General features: G+C 40.3%; 2 protein-coding genes across 2 annotated transcripts; both read right to left on the reverse strand.

Moving 5' to 3' along the window:
* Positions 1 to 453: 453 nt before the first annotated feature.
* On the reverse strand, positions 454 to 8,130 carry LOC311501071 (zinc transporter ZIP4-like; the record flags this gene model as incomplete). Its single annotated transcript, XM_084562730.1, has 12 exons — positions 7,846 to 8,130; positions 3,922 to 4,233; positions 3,394 to 3,583; positions 3,069 to 3,217; positions 2,796 to 2,979; positions 2,379 to 2,551; positions 2,047 to 2,223; positions 1,813 to 1,917; positions 1,202 to 1,256; positions 948 to 1,100; positions 671 to 858; positions 454 to 582 (listed from the first exon to the last, which is right to left on the reverse strand). Exons 1-12 carry the CDS (start codon positions 8,050 to 8,052, stop codon positions 454 to 456), a joined length of 2,022 nt encoding a protein of 673 aa, XP_084418856.1. The 5' UTR covers positions 8,053 to 8,130.
* A 4,126-nt stretch (positions 8,131 to 12,256) lies between these two features.
* Positions 12,257 to 20,885, reverse strand: LOC311501863 (zinc transporter ZIP4-like; the record flags this gene model as incomplete). The annotated part of the gene is made up of 12 exons (XM_084563908.1): positions 19,495 to 20,885; positions 15,740 to 16,051; positions 15,212 to 15,401; positions 14,893 to 15,035; positions 14,620 to 14,803; positions 14,209 to 14,381; positions 13,840 to 14,016; positions 13,608 to 13,712; positions 13,004 to 13,058; positions 12,750 to 12,902; positions 12,474 to 12,661; positions 12,257 to 12,385 (listed from the first exon to the last, which is right to left on the reverse strand). Exons 1-12 carry the CDS (start codon positions 19,699 to 19,701, stop codon positions 12,257 to 12,259), a joined length of 2,016 nt encoding a protein of 671 aa, XP_084420034.1. The 5' UTR covers positions 19,702 to 20,885.
* Between the last annotated feature and the right edge of the window lie 4,281 nt (positions 20,886 to 25,166).

Consider the following 25,166-nt stretch of genomic DNA (forward strand, 5'->3'; position numbering starts at 1 on the left):
AAGCATTGGTGAAATTATAAATTAGTCTTTTTTTCCATATGTTGTACAAAAATAAAATTTAAGAGGAGGTAAATAAATCTCCAGGCTGTTAGTGGTGGTTGTATTGTAGTGAACTGCTTTATGTGGTGTTTGCTGTTTCTCCCAACCACACATAGGTCACTGTTCATTGGTTAGAGCACTGGTTGGAGTTAAGGGCATTCAAGTGGCACTGCAAATTTGAATCACTTTAAATTCTGAATCACTATAAATTCCCAATCTCACAGGTTCTTTAGCCTTTTGTAAGTAGGAACCAGCAGCATCTGACTACATCAGCTTTTCATTCTATCCTTTCGATCTGATCACAGTCATTTATAACCAGCACCTATAAACTCCCAGTCACGTTGCTGTGAAAGGTTTTACAGTCTGCACCACTGAACCTGGGAGCAAGATGAACAATCCATTGTCTTGATAGTTTTAAAAGCTGATTTTTTCTTCGTAGAGCGACAGTACCAACAAGATAGCCCACCCGGTGAAGAGGCCGACACTCTGCAGCAGAAACATCAGCCAGGGTCTCTTGTTGTTGATATGGACCAGGGTGGGCATCTAGAAGGACAAAGAGGTCTCTTCAGTTCATAATATTTTGATGATTACTACAGCACGATTTGTCAAGACTGTGAACATTAGCACTCACCATATCAGCCAGTCCTACATACAGAAAGAGTCCTGCGGTGATGGCAGCTATCCACTGCTTGGTCGCGAGGTCAGTGGATACAGACAGAGCGATGTACAGGCCAATGAACGAGACCATGGCGCTGCTAATGTTTAAAATCAGGGCCCTGCAGACAGACACTCCACTGTGGAGCAAAATGGCAAAATCCCCTGGAAGAGAAATAGGAGCAGAAGATTGTTGTTGATGAATCGACGTTAAATGATCAAACCAGGCATCGGTTCCTGTGTGTGACATTCACCAAGTTCATGTGGTAGCTCGTGGCAGAGTACAGCCACGGACGTGGCCAGACCGGAATTCCATGACAGAGAGAAAGCCGCACCAATTGCTAATCCGTCTGCGAAGTTGTGGATCCCGTCACCAATAGTTATCATATAAGGCAGCAGACGTTGTTCTGTAGTCACACACACACACAAACATAGTTATAGTTTATGCTGTAGTAACCACAATATCCCACATTGACGAGATCATGCTTGTTCTGGTGCTGGAATTCACCTCTGGTGCGCTCTTTTGACTCTGAATGTGGTTTCTCATCGTGTTCATAGTCAACCTGAAATGTATACATTACATGCATTAGAGAAGATTCAGTAGCAAGTCATGGTTTTGACATTAAGGCATTAGATGTGTTTGTGTTGAAGCACCAGTAAACAGTTTGTTTGTGGAGATTCAGTGGGATTTAACATCTTAGTACAGACGTAAACAAGCTTTAGTCCTGTCTATAATTATCATTCATTCATTCATTCATCTTTTGTAACCGCTTGTCCTGTGAAGGCTGGAGCCTATCCCAGCTGTCATTGGGTGAGAGGCGGGGTACACCCTGGACAGGTCGCCAGTCTATCGCAGGGCTAACACAGAGAGACAGACAACCATTCACACTCGCACCTACGGCCAATTTAGAATCACCAATTAACCTAATCAGCATGTCTTGACGGTGGGAAGAAGCTGGAGTACCCGGAGAGAACCCATGCAGACACAGGGTGAACATGCAAACTGCCACTGTGCCACACCTATTATTACCTAGATCCACTTTACACCAAGCAGCAGCATTTGCAAGATCGTTTTGGTTTCCGTTCTGTATCTTCCAAGTGTTGATGCTTGCTTCTTACCAGATCTGCTTTTGACGCTGACTGAGGCTTGTCTTTTTGTTTCCTCTCCTGTTGATACATCTCTAAAACCCTCCCGTGATCGCAGTGGTGAGGCTCAGATTCCTCCTAAAAAGACAAAGAGAGAGAGAAACAACACATAACCTTAGCCTGCATTTTGACATAACATAAATTAAGTCACTCAGTTGCCGTATGTGCGTGATGCTATGGCTGCACTTGTTCTGTAATTTTCCTCACCGCATCTTGGTGTTGGTGATGGTTGTTTTTGTATGTGATCAGAGAGAAAAGAGTTTCCATCAGGTAAAAGCAGTAGATCCCAGCTATCAGTACCAACATCTTGTATATGTAGTCTGGAGTTCCTTCTTCGTGATCGTGACTGTCGCCGTTGTCTGAGTGCACATGTAAACCCAGGAACTAGACAAAGACAAGATGATGATTGTTAAAGTCATGACAGAGCCTAGAGGCTTATGTCCTGAAACTATGATTTTCCCAAACCAGAGCCACAAACTGAGCAAATACACATGCATGTAGGCAGAATATGAGTCTTTAAAATGATTACAGTCCCTCACCATGGGCAGCAGGTGCAGTAGGGCATCTCCAGTGAGTGAGCCTACAGCCAGGCTGATACAAAACTGGATGCACAACTGGAACACGCTGGTACAGGAGGAAAACAGCAGCACCACAATGCCAAACATTGACATCAGTGTGATCACTGCATTAGCAAGAGTCGCATAGAGGTATCCTGTACAAATAGGAAAGAAAGTAAAATGGGGTTAGCTTGAATCAGCTCCTCAGAAAGAGGCGCAAATGTGCATTTTCTCAGCCTTCCCAAGCATTTAAGTTGCAGTTGCAAAAGACTACAATCAAGCAGAACAATGAAGTGTGTTATCTACACGTGCAACTCATATTTTCTACTTATTTTTTCAGTGTTTGAGACCATGTCTGGTTGTGTAGGTAGTTTTTACTCCAGTGCATAATTCACTTACTCTCAGTCTTAGTGAGTGCATCTGGTTTCACTGGTTCTGTGACGGCTGTGCAGGCTCCACTCAGGATCTGCTGGATGAGTGCAGGGCTGAGATGTGCCATGTCGGACCGACCCAGAGCAGGGGCGGCAGAGCTGTTCTCCGGCAAACTGTAGATTTGGATTAGCTCTTCAGCTGAGAAACAGTGCTGGGGAAGGAGAATAGAGAGATTAGAGATTCAATCGCACCATCAAGTTAAGTGGTACCTTGTATTCTTGCATGTTTCTGTGCTGGTACCTGCTCCCAGGTGCTGTTTTCCTCATGATCATGGTCATGGTCATGGTCGCTGCTCTTCCACCATCTCTGACTTCTGTGATCATGATCCGCGTGTGAGTCGTCCTCGTGGTGAGGTCCGATGTGCAGGCTGCCCATAAGAGCCTCCAAATCTGCAGAAGCGAAGACAACATGACCTTAACCTTTCCCAGAGGTGTTTGTGCTCGTGAATACAGAATTAAGACGCTCAAACATTTATGTAGAAATCCATGCGAGTGCTCTGTATTTTTATTTTAAAGTATCTTTCAGTGTCTGGGCTTGGAGTGATGTGTCTTTCTGCTCCATTTACCCTCAACAGTGAAATAGTTTGACCCGGTGAGTCGGCCCATGATGTAGTCCAGGAAGAAGCTCTCCTCAGGCAGGGAGTGAACAGCGAAGCAGTCACCCAGCAGAGCGTGATACAGGATGTAACCCAAAACTGCACCTGCTTCCAGGTGTCCGTGGACGTCCATCACGAGGTCATTGGCTGTTACACAGGACTGGTTACCGTGGGGATGAGGAAGAGAGGGGACGAAGCAAAGGTAAGATTAAAAGGTTTGTGAAATAAAGGCTTCCTTTATCATTGTGATATCATTTGGGAATTTGACTCGCATGCAACTCACTAAAAGTTTGGAGAGACACCTTTTCTTAACTTATTTAGTCTTTATCTGAAATGAACACATTACCCTGTGGCCATTAAGCATGTACACTATTGTTAAGGAGCCTCTCTCGGTTGTTTTAGGAACATTTTCACATTGTCTTCACCACAAAGTAAAATCAGAGCAGCAGATTTGACCACAGATGGGTAGATTGGGGCTCAGTTTGTATTTATGCTTACCTCATTTTGTTTGGGCTCATAATGATGCTGAAGCTCTTGCAGGACTGCCTCCACTCCCTCGACTTCTATGTGCAGGTGTTCAGTCTCAGCGTGTGGCTCATGATGGTCCGTGTGTGTGAGTTCGTGTAGAAAATGATCGGCTTCCTCTCTCCACCTCCCCTGCTCTGTCGCCTTGCAGACCAGACCAGGGGAGGACAGGTAAAGGATGCTCCCGGCAGCGAGAATTGTGAACTGAGAAACATCCACGGTTACATTTTCGCTGTGGATGGAGGAGCTGTTGATGAGCTGGTGTACAGATTCGGCCAGATCACACTGTGAAGCATTCGAAGAAAGACAAAAACATACAGGTGATAAATCAGCAAGAGAACATTTGCTAATTCAACAATCTCAAGTCATTTACAGAGAGCAATGGCATAGAGACGCTTAGAGAAGTGAAGTTGATTTGTGTTGTTTGACTAAATTATGCACAATTATTCCATTGTTACATTTATACAGAACAGACAACAACCTATAATCTAATAACGCCATGAATATCAGCTCTTTTATTATCTTTCACCTGTACAGCCAAACGTCAGCGTCAATATAGTTGGAATAAAGCGCCATTAAAATAGTGACAAACATCAGTCCGGGCCCATAAACTCTGACGGGAAGCAGAGAGGAGAATAAAATAAATAAGGACAAGGTTTTATAAACTTTATTTAAACCTTGTCCTCTTCCTCCAAATGACAGAATCCTGTCACTGAAAATTTCCACTCCCCGTTAAGTTATGTGAACCATTTTCTTCTCTTTAACTCCAATCGTCATGACAAGTTTTTGATATTGAACTCAATTTTATATGTTTTCTAAACTTAAACTTAATCCATTGTCTTGACTTCTTGTGAGTTTTGTCCGTGTGGTAAATGTTCACTTCACTCATGTCTTTAAGTTTTCAGCTGAAAAAGTGATGAGGGAGGATGATATGATATGAAAACTGGGAAATATAGAGGCTGCTGCTATTTTTGCATTTTTCTTTAAATTAGATAGAATTATTACTATGAAAAGGCTTTACAAAAGAGGATTAAACCACGGTATTACAACGTCAGCAAAAATATTGCCACCATAACCGTAACGGATGGGTGGATTTTAGAGCCCTTTTCAGGAATGAATTTCAAAGTGGCTGTTTCTGGTGGATCAAATGTTAATTTCCTCCTCTCTAAACAGCCTAAATAAAATAAATGTCAAATTTCTGAACAAACAATATGTTAGCTGAATCAGTCTTAAGTTTAGGTAAACTTTAAAACTCGCCATTAGTCATCCAGATCAGAAATCTAAGCAGAAACAAAAACATTTGACAAGATAAAATGTGTTTTCTTCAGTAGATAGCATAACCTAATAAGTTGTATTGACTCATAGCATTAAGTTAAAACAAGAAATGTTATAACTTAGCTTTTTGAGTTGAAACAGTTTTCCTTCAGGTTGGGTTTACTTACATTTTTAAGGCAGCAGGTTAACTTTTATTATATTGACTTGAAATGTTTTACAGAGCAGGAATTGGATTTATTGTGAATCTATTTAATATATATTTTATATATATATTGGATCTACTTTCAGCTGAAAAATACAGGAATTGAACATCATGTTATATTAATTATCCAAAGCTCCTTCTGTCAAGAAATGTAATGATAAAATATCTTTGAGCACCACCACTGAAATTAAATTCACTGATTTTGATGAATCATGATAGAGCACATGTATTGAGGAGATGTATCAGATCATTCATTGCTTATAAAACTGCCACTGTCTGGATATCAGTGGGGGTAAGTCTAAAAACATATGTTTTTTCTCTTATAATTCGGATGAACTCTCCCTTAAACCGACGGAAAGAAACTCAAACTGTAAGAACTTGTCACCTGACATGACATTAAGGAAAATTTCTTCATTTACTGTTGATCAAATTAGGTTTATTACTTTATTGGACCTCTTTAACCCTCCTGTTATGTTCCTGGGTCAGTTTGACCCTGACCGTATCTAATAATCCAAAAGTGCCGGAAACCAAAACATCCCAATAAACATAGTTTATTAACTATCATTATTACCTCCATTACTGAACATTTGCGCAGTGGTGATTTTTCACTCATAGATCATGGCTCAATGAGGATAATTTACTAATTTTTCACAAAAAAATTCATGCTAATTTTATTTTATTTTTTATGTACACTGGAAATACCTACATCTTAAATACAGTAGTTTTAGTTCACATTGAGTTTTAACAATTTTTATTTGACATTTTTAAAAGTTTTCTCTTTACGGGGGTGGCGCTGATGACTTTAAAACCTTTATCAATCCCACTTAAAGCCTATAATCCATTTTTCATTGAACAATATTGAGTGACATCCAGTCTGCAGTCTCCATCTCTTTTACTTTTGTCCATTTTTCGCTGCCAACCGGTCAACTTGTTGGACCGTAGATATTTATCAGCCATGCACTGTACATCACTGATAAAGTCTACGAGACCTGGAAACACTTAGATGCCTACATACTGTACATTACACAATAAATCTGTTATAAAATATTAGTTTCCCTCATTACATGCCTCTAAAAGAAAAACATAGGGCTGGTTCTTCTATTAAAATGTTACAGATTTAAAGTTCTTGATCTGCATTTACTGTGAATTTCATACTTTTAAACAAGACTATTTTCTCTCTTTAGAAACTTTGAAAGTGTTTACACTGTCAGCCTGCATCCACAGACTTCAGACTATTAGAATTTTTAACCCTCCTATTACGTTCAGATTTACTAACACTTTTTATCCTTGGTGTCAATTTGACCCCAGCAATTTAAACCTCCAGAAAATTATTATAATAATTTTTTTCCCCCCAAGTTTATGTGTCCCCCTCTCGCCCGATGACAGCTGGGATAGGCTCCGGCAGACCCCCGCGACCCTTAACAGGAATAAGCGAGTACGGAAGATGAATGAATGAAAAAATGTGTCGGGTTTTTCACATTTGTTAGTTGACTACCTAAATAGCTCTTTAAATAAAACAACCCCCCCACCCCACCTCACATATATATGTAGAATACCCGTTACACAACTACGGAGAAAAATGCAGATCACCATAAAATCTCACTCATCCACCTAAATTGGAAAGAGATATGTTTAAGAGGCTTTATGTCATTTCTAAGTACTTGATATCTACAACATTTGGTATGAAAAAACTATTATCACAACTATTATCAAGGATAATCAGTGCCGTGCCCTGTTCAGCTAGGAAAAGTAATTAGAAATGATACAAAAAAATTATGTTATTCATATATTTAGAGACGTTTAACATTGAATGTGGTCAAATTGACCCCAAAGATAATAGGACGGTTAAATAAGGAAGTAATAGTGCAGGAAATAATAGTAATACTGATAAAATAAGAAACCGAAGTTTGAAACTTTACTTTTAAGTGCAGTATTAGTATTAGTATTTTTTAGTTTTGTAGAAACCTGTCTAAGCTCACAGTGTTATATTATATTTTATTCTGTATGTGGTTAAATTCAAAGGCTATAAATGGCACCTCGGCCTACGGTTAGAATTGAAAGTTACAGTGGATTACAAGACTGTAGGATTAAAACACGAAATAACTTTTTACTTATAACAAACAAATCACTCTGTGAATACATATATATATTCTATTAAGCTATTGCTTTTTGCTAGACTGATAAAGTTAGTGTTGGGAGTTTTTAAATTCTTCGTTCATCTACAAAAAGATAAATTTCACTTGTAAAATAATGTGTGAGCATTTAATTTTATTTTATTTTGTTTAAATACTAGTTAGTGAGTGGTTTAGTGAACAAGTAGCCGCTGGCGAATGGCTTTTGGACCCCGACCTCCCTCTTCCGTGTGCAGGCAGGGACCCGGCTCTCTAACCTGGCCGCATGGTTAGCCTAATAAAACTTACCTTTTCACACGACACTTCGCCGCACTGCACACGTTTCTCCAGGGTATTAAAGAGGGAGCGAAGCGACTCCCCGGTCAGAACGTCCTGTCCCGGAGACAGGACACTGACCACGGCCCCATAAGCCTCCTCCACAACAGAAGAACCTGACACAGAACCGAACAGACTCCAACCAGAAAACATAAAAAGGAGAAGCAGCGAGGAAACCATGTTTCTTTAAAGAAGACTTATGTAAAAGTGGTTGATTAAAATGGAAAAGATAAAGTCTTTAAATGGTCAGGTAGAAGCTGATACAGTCCCAAGGTATTTCTTAGACACATTGATCTGTATAGAGCTCAGCCTCTGAGGCTCTAGAGGCTGTTACCAGCCTCTATGGACCTGGACTCTGGATTGTGATTGGCTAGGACGTGGCTTGTGCTGTCCTATACCTGTCTATTAAAACCAGTGTCACCTGTACAGGCCGATAATTCAGGTCTCCACAGCTTGTTCCTGCTCCACAAACATCCCCTATGATCACAAACAGCTCATTTACTTGTGATAACAGTCTTTCACCTTTTAATAGGTTCATTAAAACATAGAAGGTGTTAAAATAAAACAAATGAATGCATCTTGGCCTTCTGTCAGAATGGACTGAGCAAAATAATAAAAAAAATTAAAAAATGATGCTCTCATTGTGACTCAGGAGTATCGGTAGAGCAAAGGTTGGATTATGAGGACGTGTTGACTAAGAAACCTTAAGAAGTCTTGTTTTATTTCAACTATTTTTAGACAATCCCTGCCTGTCACACATCCAACGGAGCAGACACGTATTTATACAACTTATTAATGAAGTGAAATATGAGACCGTGACATTTAGAGAGCATCCTAGAAGGAAGATAGAGAATTTTACGTTATAGTATCACCGTGTACGCAACAGTGTTGTTTCAACTATAGCCGCAGTAAGAGTTTCCTGCGTTATTGTCCATAAATATATTATTTTTCTGAGTTTGGTGTAAAAAGGCTTGCACAGAGCTCTGACCTTCCACCACATATACAATAAATATAGACGATCCAAATCTTTGCCGACAGGTTCTCAAATCCTTTGGCGCTTTTTCAAGCAAAATTATTTATTTATGACTGAAAAACTTCACAGGTATTATGGTCCAACATTAAATATATATTTTGTATGTCTGTGTCAAACAATAGAAGGAGTTCAGTTTGAGAAGTACGTTCAGTGAGAAAAAAAGCTTGATGGACAGATGATGTGGACCTCAACACCCTGAGTCAGTCTGGGGTCACATGAGGAGACAGAGGCAGGCGAGACAGATTGAAGCCACAGAGTAAATACAGCGTTATCTCTCAGATGAACTGAGCACTGAGTCTTACTGCACTTTAAAGATAAAAACTTATGAAAGCAAACTCTCTTTACTTTTATTTTTTCTTAATTTTTATTTTTAGAACAGACAGTGCAGCCATAGTATGACTCAAAGTGTGTGTGGTTGTTGTTGCGTTGTTTTTACGGTTAACATTTCCATGTTTTCCTGTGAAATCAAGAATATTTACAATGATTATGAATTAATATTTTATTTACACACACACTCTGATTACTGCACCAACTCAGTGAGGCCTCTCTAAAGGGTTGACGCCATAGTGCTTGTGTGTGTTAGTGTATTAACCACTAGAGGGCGCAGTTGCTCTTTGTAATAGAAAGTCTTAATACAAAAGTTTGAGGTTTTCAGTGATTAAAAATGATTAAAACTATAACAGTAATTTGAAAAAAACAATAACACACAAATATGGTAGTACTGGCAGAATATAACCAATAAATAGTATTTATGCAAACAATTAAAGGATCTGCAGGGGATTGGTTAACCTCTTAAAAGTTACAGTGGGAAAATCATGCATTTTGTGTTTGAAGAGATGACTTTAATGGAAGCTGGTTTTACTCTGTCAGCAGCTACAGCACGCGGTTCAGCTCCTGTAAAAGTGTATTTATGGCATATACTTAAAGGATCTGTCTAGTTGTTGTAATTAAACTGGTAATTTTGTAGCACCCACCTAGACCAAACCAGGACACCCCAGCCCTTTAGCAACGACACTCATTGCAGCCATCCCCGGCAGGATGCAGCCTGACACAGGCACACACACAAATATGGTTTAGGAACAACTAAAAAAAAAAAATATGAAAATCAGCAAAAGGTGTTGACCTGGCCTGCAAATTCACAAACAAATCAATTATCCATGGGATGATCCACAGAGACCCCTCCCCTCAAGCCATAGGACCCAAAGGACCCCACTAACAACAGCCACAAGGGAGACTGACATATTAAGATGGCGGTCATAATGCCTGATCGGTGTGCATAATGATAAACTTCTTCCTGCCTCTGTGTGCGCTGAGTTGTCAGTCGACTTTGTCCCTAATGAAGATGTTCTCATAACCTGTAAATTGAGGAGATTAGATGAGAACGATAGAGAAGTTTCCTTTGCAGCTTCAGCTTGGTTCACACAAAGATTACAAAATGAACAGGTCTGACTTCACCACGGTGAAGACACAATGTCAGAAAGTATAATACTAAAGGTCAAAGTGCAGACCAATTTTCTTTCTTCTTTCTTTCTCTTCCTTTCGGCTGTTCAGAGTTCCTTTCACTGGAACTAATGGGCCAAGCCCAGCTCCTGAAAAACAACCCCACACCATAATCCCTCCTCCACCAAACTTCACACTTGGCACAGTGCAGTCAGACAAGTACCGTTGTCCTGGCAACCGCCAAACCCAGATTCATACATCAGATTGCCGGATGGAGAAGCATGATTCAACACTCCAGAGTACGCTTCCCCACTGCTCTAGAGTCCAGTGGCGGCATGCTACATCTGACACTTTGCATTGCACTTTGCATACTGTAATGTATGGCTTGGATGCAGCTGCTCGGCCATGGAAAAAATGAAGCTCTCTGTGCACTGTTCTTGAGCTAATCTGAAGGCCACATGAAGTTTGGAGGTCTGTAGTGATTGACTGGCGACCTCTGCGCACTATGCGCCTCAGCATCTGCTGACCCCGCTCTGTCATTTTACGAGGCTGAGTTGCTGTCGTTCCCAATTACTTCTACTTTGTTTTATTACCACTGGCTGTTGACTGTGGAATATTTAGTAGCGAGGAAACTTCACAACTGGACTTGTTCTACAGGTGGCATCCTATCACAGTACTACACTGGAATTCACTGAGCTCCTGAGAGCATCCCTAGGTGCTTGATTTTATACACCTGTTACCATGGAAGAGATTAGGACACCTAATTTAAATGGATAGGCTGGAAACACCGAAAGTCATCTGATTAGAGAAGCGGGAAAAGAGAGAGAAAGTTTTGAATGAAGAATGATGAATCTTAACAAATTGTTATCATGTCTTGTGAAAATTCATAAACTTGTCTCTGTCAGGCTGTAACTGCTGCAGGGCAATGAGAGAAAGACAACAATTGTAATTTAGATCTTTTTGAGTCTAAAATATATTTGTCTATCATATGCTAAGAGGAAACCAACATAAATAGGGCTGCATATTGAATTCTGAAAGATTTTAATTTGTTGCACAAGACAAAATTACAAAATATTTACCACATCATATACACTAGCATACATTTACTTTACATTTACTCCATTAAAGTCATCATTTACAGTTACTAAATCTGTGCAATACCAGGGCAGCCAACACGTCCACTATAAGTCATTGTTTTGTCGAAGCAGAAAGGAAAGAAAAACAATTATGAACTGAACACACCTTAACCTTTTAATTGTTCATTTTGGGTTACTGTGGACTTTAACAGCACAGCATACCTTTTAATTTGACTATTTATTGTTCATAAAACTTGTATAATCTCGTACAAAGTCAGCTGAGTGTCATTGTGTCATCTGCAATAAAACATGTAATAAAATTAAGCATTGATGAAATTATAAATTAGTCTCTTTTTCATACATTTAAATACAGATATATGTTGTATAGCATGTGATTTTAAGAGTTCTGAATTCATGCGATCCATAACAGCCTCATCCTAAATTTAAGAGGAAGTAAAGAAATCTCCAGGCTGTTAGTGGTGGTTGATTTGTAGTGAACTGCTTTATGTGATGAGATGCTTTTGCTATTTCTGCCAACCACACAGAGTTCACAGTTCATTGGTTAGGGCACTGGTTGGAATTAAGGGCATTCAAGCGGCACTGCAAATTTGAATCACTTTAAATCTTGAATCACTTTAAGTTCTCAATCTCACAGGTTCCTACTTAACCCTTTTGTAAGTAGGAACCAGCAGCATCTGACTGAGGTCAGTTTACATCAGCTTTTCATTCTATCCTTTTGATCTGATCACGGTCATTTATTACCACCACCTATAAACTCCCAGTCACATTGCTGTGAACCTGGGAGCAAGATGAACAATCCATTGTCTTGATAGTTTTAAAAGCTGATTTTTTCTTCGTAGAGCGACAGTACCAACAAGATAGCCCACCCGGTGAAGAGGCCGACACTCTGCAGCAGAAACATCAGCCAGGGTCTCTTGTTGCTGATATGGACCATGGTGGGCATCTAGAAGGACAAAGAGGTCTCTTCAGTTCATAATATTTTGATGATCACTACAGCACGATTTGTCAAGACTATGAACATTAGCACTCACCATATCCACCAGTCCTACATACAGAAAGAGTCCTGCGGTGATGGCAGCTATCCACTGCTTGGTCGCGAGGTCAGTGGCTACAGACAGAGCGATGTACAGGCCAATGAACGAGACCATGGCGCTGCTAACGTTTAAAATCAGGGCCCTGCAGACAGACACTCCACTGTGGAGCAAAATGGCAAAATCCCCTGGAGAGAAACAGGAGCAGAAGATTGTTGTTGATGAATCGACGTTAAATGATCAAACCAGGCATCGGTTCCTGTGTGTGACATTCACCAAGTTCATGTGGTAGCTCGTGGCAGAGTACAGCCACGGACGTGGCCAGACCGGAATTCCATGACAGAGAGAAAGCCGCACCGATTGCTAATCCGTCTGCGAAGTTGTGGATCCCGTCACCAATAGTTATCATATAAGGCAGCAGACGTTGTTCTGTAGACACACACACACACAAACATATTTATAGTTTATGTTGTAGTAACCACAATATCCCACATTGACGAGATCACGCTTGTTCTGGTGCTGGAATTCACCTCTGGTGCGCTCTTTTGACTCTGAATGTGGTTTCTCATCGTGTTCATAGTCAACCTGAAATGTATACATTACATGCATTAGAGAAGATTATGTAGCAAGTCATGGTTTTGACATTGAGGCATTAGATGTGTTTGTGTTGAAGCACCAGTAAACAGTTTGTTTGCGGAGATTCAGTGGGATTTAACATCTTAGTACAGACGTAAACAAGCTTTAGTCCTGTCTATAATTATCATTCATTCATTCATTCATTCATCTTTTGTAACCGCTTGTCCTGTGAAGGCTGGAGCCTATCCCAGCTGTCATTGGGTGAGAGGCGGGGTACACCCTGGACATGTCGCCAGTCTATCGCAGGGCTAACACAGAGAGACAGACAACCATTCACACTCGCACCTACGGCCAATTTAGAATCACCAGTTAGGAGCATGTCTTTGGACAGTGGCAAGAAGCTGGAGTACCCGGAGAGAATAGACTGCCACCCTGCCGCCCCTATTATTATCAGTTGGACTATATTTTCCTAGATCCACATTACACCAAGCAGCAGCATTTGCAAGATCGTTTTGGTTTCCGTTCTGTATCTTCCAAGTGTCGATGCTTGTTTTTTACCAGATTTGCATTTGACGCCGATTGTGGCTTGTCTTTTTGTTTCCTCTCCCGTTGATACATCTCTAAAACCCTCCCGTGATCGCAGTGGTGAGGCTCAGATTCCTCCTAAAAAGATAAAGAGAGAGAAACAACTTATAACCTTAGCCTACATTTTGGTATAACACGAATTAATTCACCCAGTTGCCGTATGTGCGTGATGCTATGGCTGCACTTGTTCTGTAATTTTCCTCACCGCATCTTGGTGTTGGTGATGGTTGTTTTTGTATGTGATCAGAGAGAAAAGAGTTTCCATCAGGTAAAAGCAGTAGATCCCAGCTATCAGTACCAACATCTTGTATATGTAGTCTGGAGTTCCTTCTTCGTGATCGTGACTGTCGCCGTTGTCTGAGTGCACATGTAAACCCAGGAACTAGACAAAGACAAGATGATGATTGTTAAAGTCATGACAAAGCTAATAATAAGAATAAGAAAACCTTTAATTGTCCCTAGATGCCTATGTCCTGAAACTATGATTTTCCCAAACCAGAGCCACAAACTGAGCAAATACACATGTATGCATGTAGGCAGAATATGAGTCTTTAAAATGATTACAGTCCCTCACCATGGGCAGCAGGTGCAGTAGGGCATCTCCAGTGAGTGAGCCCACAGCCAGGCTGATACAAAACTGGATGCACAACTGGAACACGCTGGTACAGGAGGTAAACAGCAGCACCACAAGGCCGAACATTGATGTCAGTGTGATCACCACATTAGCAAGAGTCGCATAGAGGTATCCTGTGCAAATAGGAAAGAAAGAAAAATGGGGTTAGCTTGAATCAGGCTCCTCAGAAAGAGGCGCAAATGTGCATTTTCTCGACCTTCCCAAGCATTTAAGTTGCAGTTGCGAAAGCATACAATCAAGCAGAACAATGAAGTGCATTATCTACACGTGCAACTCATATTTATTTTTTCAGTGTTTGAGATCATGTCTGGTTGTGTAGGTAGTTTTTACTCCAGTGCACAGTTCACTTACTCTCAGTCTTAGTGAGTGCATCTGGTTTCACTGGTTCTGTGGCGGCTGTGCAGGCTCCACTCAGGATCTGCTGGATGAGTGCAGGGCTGAGATGTGCCATGTCGGACCGACCCAGAGCAGGGGCGGCAGAGCTGTTCTCCGGCAAACCGTAGATTAGGATTAGCTCTTCAGCTGAGAAACAATGCTGGGGAAGGAGAATAGAGAGATTAGAGATTCAATCACACCATCAAGTTAAGTGGTACCTTGTATTCTTGTGTGTTTCTGTGCTGGTACCTGCTCCCAGGTGCTGTTTTCCTCATGATCATGGTCATGGTCGCTGCTCTTCCACCGTCTCTGACTTCTGTGATCATGATCCGCGTGTGAGTCGTCCTCGTGGTGAGGTCCGATGTGCAGGTTGCCCATAAGAGCCTCCAAATCTGCAGAAGCGAAGACAACATGACCTTAACCTTTCCCAGAGGTGTTTGTGCTCGTGAATACAGAATTAAGACGCTCAAACATTTATGTCGAAATCCCTGCGAGTGCTCTGCATTTTTATTTTAAGGTATCGTTCAGTGTCTGAGCTTAAACTGATGTGTCTTTCTGCTCCATTTACCCTCAACAGTGAAATAGTTTGACCCGGTGAGTCGGCCCATGATGTAGTCCAGGAAGAAGCTCTCCTCAGGCAGGGAGTGAACAGCGAAGCAGTCACCCAGCAGAGCGTGATACAGGATGTAACCCAAAACTGCACCCGCTTCCAGGTGTCCGTGGACGTCCATCACGAGGTCATTGGCTGTTACACAGGACTGGTTACCATGGTGATGAGGAAGAGCGGGGACGAAGCAAAGGTGAGATTAAAAGATTTGTGAAATAAAGGCTTCCTTTATCATTGTGATATCATTTGGGATTTTGACTCGCATGCAACTCACTAAAAGTTTGGAGGGACACCTTTTCTTAACTTATTTAGTCTTTATCTGAAATGAACACATTACCCTGTGGCCATTAAGCATGTACACTATTGTTAAGGAGCCTCTCTCGGTTGTTTTAGGAACATTTTCACATTGTCTTCACCACAAAGTAGAATCAGAGCAACAGATTTGACCACAGATGGGTAGATTGGGGCTCAGTTTGTATTTATGCTTACCTCATTTTGTTTGGGCTCATAATGATGCTGAAGCTCTTGCAGGACTGCCTCCACTCCCTCGACTTCTATGTGCAGGTGTTCAGTCTCAGCGTGTGGCTCATGATGGTCCGTGTGTGTGAGTTCGTGTAGAAAATGATCGGCTTCCTCTCTCCACCTCCCCTGCTCTGTCGCCGTGCAGACCAGACCAGGGGAGGACAGGTAAAGGATGCTGCCGGCAGCGAGAATTGTGAACTGAGATACATCCACGGTTACATTTTCGCTGTGGATGGAGGAGCTGTTGATGAGCTGGTGTACAGAGCCGGCCAGATCACACTGTGAAGCATTCAAAGAAAGACAAAAACATACAGGTGATAAATCAGCAAGAGAACATTTGCTAATTCAACAATCTCAAGTCATTTACAGAGAGCAATGGCATAGAGACGCTTAGAGAAGTAAAGTTGATTTGTGTTGTTTGACTAAATTATGCACAATTACTCCATTGTTACATTTATACAGAACAGACAACAATCTATAATCTAATAACGCCATGAATATCAGCTCTTTTATTGTCTTTCACCTGTACAGCCAAGCGTCGGCGTCAATATAGTTGGAATAAAGCGCCATTAAAATAGTGACAAACATCACTCTGGACCCATAAACTCTTACGGGAAGCAGAGAGGAGAATAAAATAAATTAGTACAAGGTTTTATAAACTTTATTTAAACCTTGTCCTCTTCCTCCAAATGACAGAATCCTGTCACTGAAAATTCTCCACCCCAAATTTCCACTCCCCGTTAAGTTACGTGAACCATTTTCTTCTCTTTAACTCCAATCGTCATGACAAGTTTTTGATATTGAATTCAATTTTATATGTTTTCTAAACTGAAACTTAATCCATTGTCTTGACTTCTTGTGAGTTTTGTCCGTGTGGTAAATGTTCACTTCACTCATGTCTTTACGTTTTCAGCTGAAAAAGTGATGAGGGAGGTTGATATGACTTGAAAACTGGGAAATATAGAGGCTGCTGCCATTTTTGCATTTTTCTTTAAATTAGATAGAATTATTAATATGTAAAGGCTTTACAAAAGGCTTTACAAAAATATTGCCACCATAACCGTAACGGATGGGTGGATTTTAGAACTCTTTTCCATTCCAGGAATGAATTTCAAAGTGGCTGTGTTTTTTTTTGTGGATCAAATTTTAATTTCCTCCTCTCTTAACAGCCTAAATAAGATAAATGTCAAATTTCTGAACGAACAATATGGTAGCTGAATCAGTCTGAAGTTTAGGTAAACTTTAAAAATCGCCATTAGTCATCCAGATCAGAAATCTAAGCAGAAAAAAAAACATTTGACGAGATAAAATGTGTTTTCTTCAGTCGATAACATAATCTAATAAGTTGTATTGACTCATAGCATTAAGTTAAAACAAGAAATGTTATAACTTAGCTTTTTTATTATATTGACTTGAAATGTTTTACAGAGTAGGAATTGGATTTATTGTGAATCTATTTTATATATATATATATATATTGGAACTACTTTCAGCTGAAAAATACAGGAATTGAACGTCATATGAATTATCCAAAGCTCCTTCTGTCAAGAAATGTAATGATAAATCTTTGAGCACCACAACTGAAATTAAATTCACTGATTTTGATGAATCATGATAGAGCACATGTATTGAGGAGATGTATCAGATCATTCATTGCTTATAAAACTGCCACTATCGGGATATCAGTGGGGGTAAGTCTAAAAATATATGTTTTTTCTCTTATAATTCGGATGAACTCCCCCTTAAACTGACGGAAAGAAACTCACACTGTAAAAACTTGTCACCTGACATGACATTATGGAAAATTTCTTCTTTTACTGTGGATCAAATTAGGTTTATTACTTTATTGGTTCTTTTTAACCCTCCTGTTATGTTCCTGGGTTGGTTTGACCCTGACCATATCTAATAATCCAAAAGTGCCAGAAACCAAAACATCCCAATAAACATAGTTTATTATCATCATTCAATCATTATTACCTCCATTACTGAACATTTGCGTAATGGTGTTTTTTTCCACTCATAGATCATGGCTCAATGAGGATAATTTACTCATTTTTCACAAAAAATGCATCTACCTACATCTTGAACACAGTAGTTTTACTTCACATTGATTTTTAAAAAAATTTATTTTACATTTTTAAAAGTTTTCTCTTTACGGGGGTGGCGCTGATGATTTTAAAACCTTTATCAATCCCACTTATAATCCATTTTTCATTTAACAATATTGAGTGACATCCAGTCTGCAGTCTCCATCTCTTTACTTTTATCCATTTTTCACTGCCAACCGGTCAAGTTGTTGGACCGTAGATATTTATCAGCCATGCACTACTTCGTACAGATATATAAGGCGGCCAAAGACTCCGCTGACACTCACTGATAAAGTCTATGAGACCTGGAAACACTTAAATGCCTACATACTGTACATTACACAATAAATCTGTTATAAAATATTAGTTTCACTCAAAGCCTATAAAAGAATAACATAGGGTTCTTGTATTACAGTGTTACAGATTTAAATGCCTTGATCTACATTCACTGTGAATTTCATACTTTTAAACAAGACTATTTTCTCTCTTTAGAAATTTTGAAAGTGTTTACACTGTCAGCCTGCATCCACAGACTTCAGACTATTAGAATTTTTAACCCTCCTATTACGTTCAGATTTACTAACACTGTTTATCCTTGGGGTCAATTTGACCCCAGCAATTTAAACCTCCAGAAAATTATTATAATATTATTTTTTTTCCCTCCAAGTTTATGTGTCGGGTTTTTCACATTTGTTAGTTGACTACCGAAATAGCTCTTTAAATAAAACAACCCCCCCACCCCACCTCACATATACATGTAGAATACCCGTTACACAACTACGGAGAAAAATGCAGATCACCATAAAATCTCACTCCGCAACCTTAAATTGGAAAGAGATATGTTTAAGAGGCTTTATTTCATTTCTAAGTACTTGTTATCTATAACATTTGGTATGAAAAAAATACTATCACAACTATTATCAAGTATAATCAGTGCCGTGGCCTGTTCAGCTAGGAAAAGTAATTAAAAATGACGCCAAAAATGATGTTATTCATATATTTAGAGACGTTTAACATTGAATGTGGTCAAATTGACTCCAAAGATAGGACGGTTAAATAAGGAAGTAATAGTGCAGGAAATAATAGTAATACTGATAAAATAAGAAACTGAAGTTTGAAACTTTAATTTTAAGTGCAGTATTAGATAACTTATTTTTTAGTTTTGTAGAAACCTGTCTAAGCTCACAGTGTTATATTCTATTCTGTATGTGGTTAAATTCAAAGGCTATAAATGGCACCTCGGCCTACGGTTAGAATTGAAAGTTACAGTGGATTACAAGACTGTAGGATTAAAACACGAAATAACTTTTTACTTATAACAAACAAATCACTCTGTGAATACATATATATATATTCTATTAAGCTATTGCTTTTTGCTAGACTGATAAAGTTAGTATTGGGAGTTTTTAAATTCTTCGTTCATCTACAAAAAGATAAATTTCACTTTAAATAATAATGTAAAATAATGTGTGAGCATTTAATTTTATTTTATTTTGTTTAAATACTAGTTAATGAGTGGTTTAGTGAACAAGTAGCCGCTGGCGAATGGCTTTTGGACCTCGACCTCTCTCTTCCGTGTGCAGGCAGGCACCCGGCTCTCTAACCTGGCCGCATGGTTAGGCTAATAAAACTTACCTTTTCACACGACACTTCGCTGCACTGCACACGTTTCTCCAGGGTATTAAAGAGGGAGCGAAGCGACTCCCCGCTCAGAACGTCCTGTCCCGGAGACAGGACACTGACCACGGCCCCATAAGCCTCCTCCACAACAGAAGAACCTGACACAGAACCGAACAGGCTCCAACCAGAAAACATAAAAAGGAGAAGCTGCGAGGAAAACATGTTTCTGTAAAGAAGACTTATGTAAAAGTGGTTGATTAAAATGGAAAAGATGAAGTCTTTAAATGGTCAGATAGAAGCTGATACAGTCCCAAGGTATTTCTTAGACACATTGAGCTGTATAGAGCTCAGCCTCTGAGGCTCTCGAGGTTGTTACCAGCCTCTATGGACCTGGACTCTGGATTGTGATTGGCTAGGACATGGCTTGTGCTGTCCTATACCTGTCTATTAAAACCAATGTCACCTGTACAGGCCGATAATTCAGGTCTCCACAGCATGTTCCTGCTCCACAAACATCCCCTATGATCACAAACAGCTCATTTACTTGTGATAACAGTCTTTCACCTTTTAATAGGTTCATTAAAACATAGAAGGTGTTAAAATAAAACAAATGAATGCATCTTGGCCTACTGTCAGAATGGAGAAATGACAAGTGAGCAAAATTTTTAAAAAAAAAAGTGACGCTCTCATTGTGACTCAGGAGTATCGGTAGAGCAAAGGTTGGATTACGAGGACGTGTTGACTAAGAAACCTTAAGAAGTCTTGTTTTATTTCAACTATTTTTAGACAATCCCTGCCTGTCTCACGTCAATAAGACAGACACGGATTTATACAACTTATATAGTATCACCCTGTACACAACAGTGTTGTTTCAACTGTAGCCGCAGTAAGAGTTTCCTGCGTTATTGTCCATAAATATATTATTTTTCCGAGTTTGGTGTAAAAAGGCTTGCACAGAGCTCTGACCTTCCGCCACATATACAATAAATATAGACGCTCCAAATCTTTGCCGACAGGTTCTCAAATCGTTTGGAATTTTTTCAAGCATAATTATTTATTTAGATGACTGAAAAACTTCACAGGTATTATGGTCCAACATTAAATATATATTTTGTATGTCTGTGTCAAACAATAGAAGGAGTTCAGTTTGAGAAGTATGTTCAGTGAGAAAAAAAGCTTTGGAACAGATGATGTGGACCTCAACACCCTGAGTCAGTCTGGGGTCACATGAAGAGACAGAGGCAGGCGAGACAGATTGAAGCCACAGAGGAAATACAGCGTTATCTCTCAGATGAAGTCTGAGATGAGTCTTACTGCACTTTAAAGATAAAAACTTATGAAACCAAACTCTCTTTACTTTTATTTTTTCTTTATTTTTAGAACAGACAGTGCAGCCATAGTACGACTCAAAGTGTGTGTGGTTGTTATTGCGTTGTTTATACGGTTAACATTTCCATATTTTCCTGTGAAATCAAGAATATTTACAATGATTATGAATTAATATTTTATTTACACACACACACTCTGATTACTGCACCAACTCAGTGAGGCCTCTCTAAAGAGTTGATGCCACAGTGCTTGTGTGTGTTAGTGTATTAACCACTAGAGGGCGCAGTTGCTCTTTGTAATAGAAAGTCTAAATCTAAAGTTTGAAGTTTTCCTGTGATTACAAATGATTAAAACTATAACAGTAATTTGAAAAAAATCAACAACACACAAATATGGCAGTACTGGCAGAATACAACCAATAAATAATTCAAAGTATTTATGCAAACAATTAAAGGATCTGCAGGGGATTGGGTAACCTCTTAAAAGTTACAGTGGGAAAAACATGCATTTTGTGTTTGAAGAGATGACTTTAATGGAAGCTGGTTTTAATCTGTCAGCAGCTACAGCACGCGGTTCAGCTCCTGTAAAAGTGTATTTATGGCATATACTTAAAGGATCTGTCTAGTTGTTGTAATTAAATTGGTAATTTTGTAGCACCCACCTTGACCAAACCAGGCACCCCAACCCTTCGGCAATGACACTCCTTGATGGTAGCAGCCGTCCACAGTAGGATGTAGCCTGACACAGGCACACACACAAATGGTTTTAGAAAAACTAAAAAAATATGAAAATCAGCACAAGGTGTTGATCTTGCAAATTTACAAACAAATCAAGTATCAAATTCTGCTGGCTAGCTAAACCTATAATCTAAATGAACTAAGTAAATGCTGCTGGCTTGTAGGCCCACGGAGCAGCAGAGAATAATTTGAACCTTGTGAAATATAAGCAAACCTAACACTGCTGGCTTGTATGGCCCGCTCAGCAGCTAACCATAGCTACCAAGCAATATGAAGACATCAGGAACCTGGCCTAAACAACAGCAGTATGCAGCATGTCATTGGGGTTTTCAAGTGGGCACCTCCCTTCACCGATGTTTCGTTAAGTTAGGCCCACGACACCTCGAGAAACAGTGACTTCCAGCGTCCTGGAGTCACCCCCCTCCACACTGCCACTGCAAAACCCGTTTTTCTCACCATCAATATTAGATAACAACTAATATTTCAATAATTAGCCTAGTCCTTTTATGAATCATGACACAAACAAATCTACCGTTGTTCGCCCTGTTAATGCGGACCGAACCACGTAACAAACAAACAAATCACGTAACAAACAAATCTACCGTGATTCGCCCCGTTGATGCGGACTGAACCACGTAACAAACAAACAAATCACGTAACAAACAAATCTACCGTGGTTCGCCCAGTTGATGCGGACTGAACCAGTAACAAACAAATCACGTAACAAACAAATCTACCGTGGTTCGCCCCGTTGATACGGACTGAACCACGAACCAAATCGACCACATCTATCATGATTTGCAAACATGCTAAAGTCACGCAGCCATCCTTACCTTTAGCTAGTTCCCCAGCTAGCATGCTTCCTACGTACCCATAGCCACTCGCTCGCTCTCTCTGCTGCCCGGGACATGTTATATACTACAGTCCTTTGGCTTTTTCCACGTATGCCCAGCTCGCTCAGAAGAGCAATCGCCGACTTTGCCACAGAGCCACGGCAACCCACTTCTACCGGTCGGAGATAAGCCTTCCATCCATTCTGCTCTGCGTCTGCTGCTAACTCTGCATACTTAGCTCTCTTACGCTTGTTTGCCTCCTCGACTCTATCTTCCCATGGGACAGTCAGCTCTTTGAAATAGACTACTTTCTCTGGCACCACAAAAGCAGATCTGGCCATAGTCGGGTGCTAGCAATCTCGGCTGGAATAACTAGTTGTCCATTTAAATCCGCCCTCATCTCCCAGGCTCCTCCTACTCTTAGCTGTCCCGTGTTATGCTTGATGCCTGCTGGTCTAGCCTTTTCTCCCTCTCCTACAAACTTAATACATCTATTCTCCCTGTTAACAGCCATGGAATTTACATTCACCTGTTTTTCCTCAGTTGCAGCTGCTAAACATTTCAGCTCTGATTTTGACGCCAGGTGTAACGTCCTTGGGAAAGACTAACCTTACAACCTGTCAGAATATGGCTAAGCGTGCATACACAAGTGCACAGTGGGCAGGCAGCATCCTCACCTACCTAGTGATGGGCAATCGAGGCTTTAGGCTGTTCGACTTCATGCAGATCTGTGTAGATCTGACTTGACGTGATGCATGCTGGGTTGTTCATGCTCATAGACCTCGAATATGATTGGTTAAAATGAACTTGTTCAACCCAGCATGCATCACGTCAAGTCAGATCTGCACAGATCTGCATGAAGTCGAACAGGCCTTTTGTTGAAGCCTCAACACGTGATTCAAAAAAAGGTTCATTACTCGAAGCTTCAATGACACAGTTAGGACATCTAGTGGACAATAAAATGTAGTGCAATGGGGACGTGTCATACTGGTTCATGCTTGTATGGGACTTGATTTGCCATGCATATTCCTATTCGACTACATTACATGGATATGTGGTTTAAAGTTGATTATAAGAAAATTATATACATATAACAATAAAATAAATAAAAAAACAAACAAATGGGAATCGAACCCTTGTTTCGCTAACAAAAAAACGGTGATTTCACAGTGTACCACGAACCTCATCAGTGATGCACCGTTGTCGGTGGACCATTTTGATTACGTCACTACTACACTCTATGAACGTTTGCTAATTTGCACTAATGTTTATGTTTCAGCGCTTACATCAACTATTTTCTTATGCTCTTGGTATCATGGTTTAGTAGTGTTAGAGAATATTTGTACTGAATGCAACAGTGTCAAACCAAATCTCTCTTGACTCAGTCATTATTTGCTTCGAAGACTCATCTTATCTCTCCCGAAGAGCGAGACAACCAAACCAGTGACAGGGTTTCTGAATGAAGCAGTGAAATGGTTCATACGTCACAAAACACGTGATTTGTCCTAACCAAAACTATACACACACTTCTGACTATATGTCTATATCTTATCTGTATCTCTCTCTCTCTGTCTTATCGATATATAATGCTATTTAGAACTATCTATGTAACTATGTCTATCAATCTAGTGTTATCTAACTATGTAACTAATTTATGTATTTCTCTCTGAATCTTATGATCTATCTCCACAAAATACGCAACTCCAACTACAGCAACAAACCAACCTACTATGCAAAGAAACATTCAAATGAGCACCACTAAATAGGGATAGGATATCCGAAATATCCCTGAACACACTCGATCCCACCAGGTGGTTCACATGACAAACCGAACCCCTGGGGTGATTCGTTTGCCGCTGAAGCATTCGAAGCACTTGAACTGCTTCGAACGTCACTCAAGTGCTTCAAACGTGACTAGTCACGTGACCAAACAACGCCTTGGCACAGTGGTTCGATACAATTGCTTCAAGAGCTACCGCACATCTGTTGGAGCCTCGGGTGTCAGAGGGCCATCACTACACCTACCCACTGGTTTAGGTTCTGGAGGGTTGGCAGCACATCATAAGTAGCCCCTATCATAAATCTAATCCTGCTGGCCTCCATGCTCCAAAGCTCTCTCCACTTCAATTTCCTTTTCTCCACATTCTCCCAGTTCACCCATTGACCCTACTTAGCCTGCGACACTGCCTTAGTGCATCTTACTGCTTCCTCTTGTTTCTGTACCTCTTCTACCATCTTTTTCCCTGTTTTTCCCGGTTTCCCTGCACACAGCCCTAAGCCTCCACGCCCTTGCTGTACATTGCCTATGATATCCCTATGCCTAAGAGCTGCCTGTGCTTGCTGTACTGCCTCTTTTGGGTTCCACTTCCTCCCAGTCTTAACAGTGGGCGCTGCACTTCTAACCACTGGATCCTTTGACTGAGTAAGAGTCATTTCCAGTCTAACTTTAGCACACTTAAACTCCTCTGTTAGGCTGGCAACTGGGAGCTCCAGAATGCCTTTCCCATACAAGACTGTGCCGCTTAAGCAGCATGGGACACCGAGCCATTTTCTGATAACACTAACAACAGCCACAAGGGAGACTGACACAATATTAAGATGGCGGTCATAATGCCTGATCGGTGTGCATAGTGATGAACGTCTTCCTGCCTCAGTTGTCAGTCGACTTTGTCCCTAATGAAGATGTTCTCATAACCTGTAAATTGAGGAGATTAGATGAGAACGATAGAGAAGTTTTCTTTGCAGCTTCAGCTTGGTTCACACAAAGATTACAAAGTGAACAGGTCTG

This window comes from Chelon labrosus (assembly GCF_963514085.1).
Source record: "Chelon labrosus genome assembly, chromosome: 16".
Taxonomy (NCBI): domain Eukaryota; kingdom Metazoa; phylum Chordata; class Actinopteri; order Mugiliformes; family Mugilidae; genus Chelon; species Chelon labrosus.